At 45.7% G+C, this 8,637-nt stretch overlaps 1 protein-coding gene across 1 annotated transcript in view; it reads left to right on the top strand.

The window, feature by feature from the left end:
* The window catches only part of mtnr1al (melatonin receptor type 1A like), a 44,161-nt gene extending 37,364 nt beyond the window's left edge, over window positions 1-6,797 (top strand). The window contains exon 2 of the mRNA XM_005943791.2: window positions 4,915-6,797. Coding sequence (XP_005943853.1) covers window positions 4,915-5,684 — 770 coding nt within the window. The 3' untranslated portion in view covers window positions 5,685-6,797. The remainder of the gene's footprint in view (window positions 1-4,914) is intronic.
* Window positions 6,798-8,637: the final 1,840 nt, after the last annotated feature.

Genomic DNA, 8,637 nt, shown 5'->3' with positions numbered 1-8,637 from the left:
ATATTGTAGTTTCTAGGTTTTTACTGTATGAGTAGTCTATCAAATTAAGTAATCTATGTGTATTTGTTGATGAGTGCCTACCTTTTATGAAACCATAAGAATTTTTACAGACCGAGGCTACGCCGCCACCCCCACCCCTGCCTTGGTGAGCTAAAAGCGACACAGTCCGATGGAAGAAGTTTGGTAAAAGGGATGAACTCACCAGGACGAATCCAGGTTTCAGTCAGGAATAAAGCATCAATCCCATTAGTGGAGAGGAAGTCATTTAAGAGAAAGGTCTTATTGACCAGCGACCTGACATTAAGCAATGCCATCCGTATCCTAGGGGCTAAGTCGCCTCGGGTGGTGCGTCGTAGGACACTTAGGTTGCTTCGGCAAACGCCGCATTGGAGCGATGTTATCCAAACCCAAGCAGGAAAACATGCCACAGGAATGGCAGGGTAGCCTTCGTGGTCGGCCGAGCAGATCCAACGGTGGGTGAGCAACTTAGCATCAGAGCGCTCCTGGGAAGGAGGGAAAGAAGACAAAATATCCAGGCTACCCACATGCCAGCTCCTTCTACCGTGTTTCCTATAGCGTTTCTTGTGTAGATTCGGAATAGGTAGGTGGAGGAAGCCGGTCGGAGGGTCCGGTCATGGGGTCCGGTCGGAGGGTCCGGTTGGGGCGCGGTGGCGTCAACCAGGTTCCAGCAAGGATCAGGCCGAGAGGAATGAGAGAGTCTTAGATTTAAAAGTGTTTGCCTGTCGTATGTAATCAGTGCACAGCCATTAGATGAGCATACAACTAAAAGGATAAAAAAATACAATGCCAAGGTCCATAAAGAGCGTAGAGAGGGTAAAAAGCAGCGAAGCAGATATAGCCGAGGACGGCAAGCCACGTACACCGGCACCATCTTAGCTTTAGATCTCAAACACTGGGCCACATGGCCCAGTACCGTGACACTAATACTTATTGAGTGGCAATTAATGAGGCCGTGTCTGTTCTTGCAGCTGCAGATCTTTGCTAACTTTCCCTCTGTGACCTGCAACAGACACAGAGTCGCCTTCCAGAATACAGAGTGTCGCTGTAATGAGGATGGTGATAAATACTGAATGACGGGAGGAGACGGTGTCATTAAAGCCACCTCCATCGACAGCCCCGCTCTCACTGCACGCTCTGCGATATAAGCTTCGAGCCTGCAAGTCATCTTTTGTAACTGGGAGGTTGAGGATGACACGGCTTGGAGTTTCTGCTTCCACTATCAATCAGAAAACCCAGTCGTCTTTCTTTGTCAAACCGTTCACTGTAAATAACCAAACTGAACTTCCATTTAAAGAAAGCTTGGCATGACATTTGAACCGGAACAGAAAATCTCTTTAGCTTAACTTTGATGCACGACGGTAACCTCGAACCCACTCGCTGTTCAACCTTTCTCTTTGCATGGGGCAGCCAAACAGAAGAAAAGTACACTTAAAGGAGGGAGGCGCTTAAACAGCTCATTTCAGATACTCTGCCTAACTGAACAAACCACCGCTTCATCAGCGTCGATAAACAGAATAAATAACAGAACAGAAATAGCACTGGGCAGCATTTTCTTCAGCTAAATTGCTGCTTGTGTGAGTGAAGCTACAGGTAGCACTTACGTGTGTTTGTTTTTGGTCATATGAGCCGGGACGGGATGTGGAAAAGTATTAAATTACTCCCAACCAGCAGCTGGTTTTGGGTGGACGGCTTTAGGAAAAACTTTGGAGAGTAGAAGGCGGCTGATGTGCAGACTAACCCTGCTTCATTACATTTGGGGGTAAACAGTCTGTATGTGAGATAGGAAACTTGGCAGTAATAATAATGCTGCTCAGAGGCAGGACAGTTTAATGCAGGGAGCTTGGTACAATGGCTTCAGCCGTGGGAAAATATAATTGAAATGCAGCACGATTCACTCGGGGCGGCAGGTAAATGTTAAACTCTTAAATCAAGCCCTCAAACTTCATTTCCTCGTGTGGGAGAAAGACCTTTACAGCACATCAGCGAGCCCCAGCTTTCTTATTGTCAGAGAAGTCGGCCGAGCAAGGAGCTGATAAATTGGAATAAAATTTATCAGTTGCAACTGTGGCTCAAAACTGATGTTTATGCCTCTGCTGGAAGCAACAGCCCATTATTAGGAGATTTCTTTTGACAAGTTCTATATGGAAGTGCGCAAGAGCAGCTCGGGACAGCAGTATTAATTTGCCTGAATGATGGTGGAGCCATTAAAGCAGCAGTGATGAGGTTTGGAGAGCCTTATGATGAAACTACTCAGCTTCTGGTTTGTCCCCTAAAACAACTTTGAAAATGAATAATGACAAGTGTCGCACTAGTACTATAAGGTAGTGCACCACTGCCATTGGACATTTTGTACATAACTGATATTCCCCAGTGTCTTTTACACAGTGGAGTTATTTCACAGCCTAGAAAGTAGAGTGGTATGAAACCCTACAACATGTCGAAAAGACACCACTGGATCATCACTGTCACAGGGGGAGGGGCAACAAAGGAAATGTTGGAGAAGTTTGTGGTAGATGGATGAACTTTGTTTTACTTTAATACAAAGAAAACTCCAACGACTACTTGCAGTCTGAGAGCGAAGTGCTCTAATGGGGTGATATGGTACTATAAGGTCATTAAGATAAGATGGGGCCTAATTATATAAGACCTTGTATGTGAGGAGCAGGATTTTAAATTCTGGATTTAACAGGAAGCCAATGAAGGGAAGCAAATACAGTGGGGCAAAAAAGTATTTAGTCAGCCACCGATTGTGCAAGTTCCCCCACTTAAAATGATGACAGAGGTCAGTAATTTGCACCAGAGGTACACTTCAACTGTGAGAGACAGAATGTGAAAAAAAAATCCATGAATCCACATGGTAGGATTTGTAAAGAATTTATTCGTAAATCAGGGTGGAAAATAAGTATTTGGTCAATAACAAAAATACAACTCAATACTTTGTAACATAACCTTTGTTGGCAATAACAGAGGTCAAACGTTTACTATAGGTCTTTACCAGGTTTGCACACACAGTAGCTGGTATTTTGGCCCATTCCTCCATGCAGATCTTCTCGAGAGCAGTGATGTTTTGGGGCTGTCGCCGAGCAACACGGACTTTCAACTCCCGCCACAGATTTTCTATGGGGTTGAGGTCTGGAGACTGGCTAGGCCACTCCAGGACTTTCAAATGCTTCTTACGGAGCCACTCCTTTGTTGCCCGGGCGGTGTGTTTTGGATCATTGTCATGTTGGAAGACCCAGCCTCGTTTCATCTTCAAAGTTCTCACTGATGGAAGGAGGTTTTGGCTCAAAATCTCACGATACATGGCCCCATTCATTCTGTCCTTAACACGGATCAGTCGTCCTGTCCCCTTGGCAGAAAAACAGCCCCATAGCATGATGTTTCCACCCCCATGCTTCACAGTAGGTATGGTGTTCTTGGGATGCAACTCAGTATTCTTCTTCCTCCAAACACGACGAGTTGAGTTTATACCAAAAAGTTCTACTTTGGTTTCATCTGACCACATGACATTCTCCCAATCCTCTGCTGTATCATCCATGTGCTCTCTGGCAAACTTCAGACGGGCCTGGACATGCACTGGCTTCAGCAGCGGAACACGTCTGGCACTGCGGGATTTGATTCCCTGCCGTTGTAGTGTGTTACTGATGGTGACCTTTGTTACTTTGGTCCCAGCTCTCTGCAGGTCATTCACCAGGTCCCCCCGTGTGGTTCTGGGATCTTTGCTCACCGTTCTCATGATCATTTTGACCCCACGGGATGAGATCTTGCGTGGAGCCCCAGATCGAGGGAGATTATCAGTGGTCTTGTATGTCTTCCATTTTCTGATGATTGCTCCCACAGTTGATTTTTTCACACCAAGCTGCTTGCCTATTGTAGATTCACTCTTCCCAGTCTGGTGCAGGTCTACAATACTTTTCCTGGTGTCCTTCGAAAGCTCTTTGGTCTTGGCCATGGCGAGTTTGGAGTCTGACTGTTTGAGGCTGTGGACAGGTGTCTTTTATACAGATGATGAGTTCAAACAGGTGCCATTCATACAGGTAACGAGTGGGGGACAGAAAAGCTTCTTACAGAAGACGTTACAGGTCTGTGAGAGCCAGAGATTTTCCTTGTTTGAGGTGACCAAATACTTATTTTCCACCCTAATTTACGAATAAATTCTTTACAAATCCTACCATGTGATTCATGGATTTTTTTTTCACATTCTGTCTCTCACAGTTGAAGTGTACCTCTGGTGCAAATTACTGACCTCTGTCATCATTTTAAGTGGGGGAACTTGCACAATCGGTGGCTGACTAAATACTTTTTTGCCCCACTGTATAGGATAAATATTCTTTCTAGTCCCTGCCGGTACTCTTGCTGCAGCATTTTGTATTAACTGAAGGCTTTTCAGGGAGTTCTTAGGACATCCTGATAATAATGAATTACAGTAGTCCAGCCTAGAATTAATAAATGCATTAACTAGTTTGTCAGCGTCACTCTTAGACAGGATATTTCTAATTTTAGAGATACTGCGAAAATGGAAGAAAGCAGTCCTACGATATGATTCAAACCACTGCAGTGCAGTACCCCGTGTTTCAATCTTTGTAGTAAATCTCTTAGTATAGCCCAAACTCAGTCTAAGTACTTCTTACTAATGTAATGCCCAGACCAGACTCAAATGCTTGTGTGATTCCACGTGTGTGTCTGCCACCGCGTCTGAAAAGTAACACTAAGGTGTGTCCACAAGTGTGATGAACGGTAAAATATGATGACGAGTCCTACAGGTATCAGCATGTGATGAGTTGGCAGTGAGAATGCGTCGATCTGACTTATCTATCTGACGACCTGCCTGAAAGATTTTTGGACTAACTCACATTTATACTGACAGCTTGTCATCCTCCTCTTGCTCTACAGGAAACGCCTTTGTTGTGAGCCTGGCCTTCGCTGACTTGGTGGTTGCTATCTATCCCTACCCGCTGGTGCTCACTGCCATTTTCAATGACGGTTGGATCGCCGGCTACATCCACTGTCAGATCAGTGGCTTCCTCATGGGCCTCAGCGTAATTGGCTCCATCTTTAACATCACGGGCATCGCCATCAACCGCTACTGCTACATCTGCCACAGCCTCAAGTATGACAAGCTCTTCTCCAACAGCAACACCATGTGCTACGTCGTGCTCGTCTGGGCGCTCACCATCCTCGCCATCGTCCCCAACTGGTTTGTGGAGTCGCTGCAGTACGACCCGCGGGTTTACTCCTGCACCTTCGCCCAGTCCGTCAGTTCACTGTACACCATCGCTGTGGTGGTGGTGCACTTCATCTTGCCCATTGGCATTGTCAGCTACTGCTACCTGCGTATCTGGATTCTGGTCATCCAGGTGAGGCGGCGGGTCAAGCCAGACTCGAGACCTAAAATCAAGCCACACGACCTCCGCAACTTCCTCACTATGTTTGTGGTGTTCGTGCTCTTCGCTGTTTGCTGGGCGCCGCTGAACCTGATTGGCCTGGCGGTGGCAGTGGACTCCACACTGGGCCGTGCCATCCCAGAGTGGCTGTTCACAGCCAGCTACTTCATGGCGTATTTTAACAGCTGCCTCAATGCCGTCGTCTACGGTGTCCTGAACCATAACTTCAGGAAGGAGTACAAGAGGATCGTCCTCATCATCTTCAAGTTCCACTGCTGAGATGGAATACTTGGAAATGCAGAGATTTTTATCTTTAATGACATGAAAGATAGAAAGAACTTTACCCTGACAGGAAAATAAAACAGGACTGATGAAATGGAAAGAAAGCAAATAAAGGTACAGTGGAAGGAGAACAACAAGAGCACTGAGTGGGAGAGAAAAATAGGAGCGCTTTAATAGCTGCAGGAGGAGAGATGAAGAGCAGACAAAGTGAAATAAATGTTGCCACACTGAGAGTTATCAGTGATGCCTTCAGGGAAACAAAGGAGACTAAAAATGCAGAGAGCAAGGGAGAGGCCAGAACTTGGGAAGCACTCCTAACTGGGGAATGTGTTTCATCCTGACTTTCTTGGGTAATGAAGTCGTGACTTAATGTTCAGATGAGAGCATAATTCATTGTGTTTAATTAGCAACATAATTAAGTTAAATGTGGGGTCACTGAGTTTAATAGCATCCTCTGTGAATTAGATTCAAGGCAGAGCTCTGACACTGTGATTTTTTTTAAAAGATGTCGACGCTGTTCCTGTTCCTACGAAGTACGAAGATAACGACGAAGATGACAAACCGGCTTTGAGGAGAATGAAGATGCATTATATACTTTTAAAATTGCAAAATCATTTAAGGTGGGACACATTTTTGAACATTAAGGCTGCGAGAGACTGTGTGTGCACAACAACGATTGGGATATTTTACTTGTAATATTACTAATCTATGTAAGAAGGTAGCAAACTCTCACTGAGGACAGAGGGGGACGATGGAGGACTTGTCCAGTGACTTCAGCTTTGGACTAAGAGTCCCAGTATGAAGCATAAAAGTACTCCATGATATGGGTCTGGTTCCTGCAAGACTGGTCCTAACTAAAACTTGATATTTGTTAAGACCAGCCCAACTTAAACCTAGTCTTAACTAAGGTGTCCATGCGTCTATGACTGCAGAGTGATAGAAATGTTGCAGAGTTCACCTGTTTTTACCAACCAGCTGTTGTGTAATGTAATCCAATAAAAACAGCTGTTCAGTGACTTCATTGTCATTTAGCTCTAATAACGAGCCCCAAAATTTACATGGTAAATGGCCTGTATTTATATAGTGCTTTACTAGTCCCTAAGGACCCCAAAGCGCTTTACATATCCAGTCGTCCACCCATTCACACACTGGTGATGGCAAGCTACATTGTAGCCACAGCCACCCTGGGGCGCACTGACAGAGGCGAGGCTGCCGGACACTGGCGCCACCGGGCCCTCTGACCACCACCAGTAGGCAACGGGTGAAGTGTCTTGCCCAAGGACACAACGACCGAGACTGTCCAAGCCGGGGCTCGAACCGGCAACCTTCCGATTACAAGGCGACCTCCCAACTCTTGAGCCACGATCGCCCCATGACATGAAGTCTGAAAAGTTGCTGTTCAGGTTAAAAGACAGGAACACTTTTTCAAGTAGCTCATCATAAAACATTAACAGCATCACTTACAAAATCCATCACTTCTAGCAGCCATGGTTTGGGTTTCTGCTTTATGGTTTCCTGCATCACAGAGTTCCCTGCACTCAGCTGGTGGCCGTCATGACATCAATGGAATCATGTGTATGCAAATTTTTACCACTTAGAAGGTGCTCAGGTCACCTGCAAATGGTTTAATCACCAAGTCCTTTTAGAAAGGAGCATTATAAGCAGCTACCTGTGCGTTTGTCTCAAGCCCCGAACCTTGGCTCCACTGCCTTCGACTGCAGCTGGCAGTCCTGGTTCTGCTCAGCTTAGCAGCTCACTTCTCCACCTGCGGCATTTTCTGACTCTACATCTCACAGAGAAGAAGAAAGACTACCATGGACAGCTGCAGTTCAAGGCAGTGAACAACAATACTTTAAAAATGCAAATAAAAAATACTAAAATAAAGTACCCCGTGTATTCGTGGGGTTGTTAGTAACCCATTAAAGTCTTTGTGGGGGAAACACTATGCTGTGCTTTTATACTGATACAGTAATAATTACTCTGACTTCCAGTTCTAGTTGTCGGGCCAAAAGCTGGGAGATGACGCATGGATGACCAACACACGCTTAAAGCTCTGAGATCCCAACAAAAAACTCAGTGCAAGGTGGAGTCTGAGAAGTGCCACACCTCACCACATCCACCTGTGTGAGTCGTGCATCCACAGTCTTAGTGCCCAGATTCCTGCAAAAAACACATGTCAGAAAATGGTGAAACAAACATGTGCAAGAGTGCAAAACATCCCCACACCTGCTGCCAGGGCACTTAGGAGGCTGCAAGCTTTTTTGACTTTGTGAGGCCTGAAAGTTAAACGTGTCATTAATCAAAATCCACTTTTAATTTAAAGCAGCAAAAGGTTCTTTCTCTGTCCTTCTGCTGTTAAGTGTAACTTTGCAATGATGCTTTCAGGACTCAAGCATTTAGTTTGACCGGACAGTGTGATGTATATGAAGAGGGGCGGGGGGTACAATATGCTCCAGAGAGGCTGACTCTGAGACTGTCTCCCTTCATTGCATCATCACCTTCCTCTTCCTGAGAATGAGCGGCACAGGTGTGCCACAGCCTCTCTGCACTGCCTGCACGGTGTCTCCGTGTGCAACCCTCTGCAAACACAGACGGAGACAAAAGGATGAAAACACAGTGTCTGTGTACCGCTGTGTCCTCCCACATGACCACAGCCAGTCTGAGCTCAGCAACCTGAGACTATCAGTGTTCCCTCACAGTCGCATGAGTGCGTCTGCTGTACACACCGAGTCTGAACACAAGCCAAGCATCAGAGAAACAGGCACGAGTGATTAAATCATGGTAACGGTATTCTGAACATGTCACTGTGCTTCATACTGCTGGGGAGCTGAAGATGAATGTTGCATATGTATTAATAAGCTGTGATAATCTGCCTGTGCTTTGGTCCTATTTTAATAAGCTCACTGTGTGTGTGTGTGTGTGTGTGTGTGTGTGTGTGTGTGTGTGTGTG

Source organism: Haplochromis burtoni, unplaced genomic scaffold (genome assembly GCF_018398535.1).
Source record: "Haplochromis burtoni strain Fernald_Lab_line unplaced genomic scaffold, NCSU_Asbu1 Contig_361, whole genome shotgun sequence".
Lineage (NCBI taxonomy): Eukaryota > Metazoa > Chordata > Actinopteri > Cichliformes > Cichlidae > Haplochromis > Haplochromis burtoni.
The sequence above is the reverse complement of the archived record's forward strand: the minus strand, read 5'-3'. Positions and strand labels throughout refer to the sequence as shown.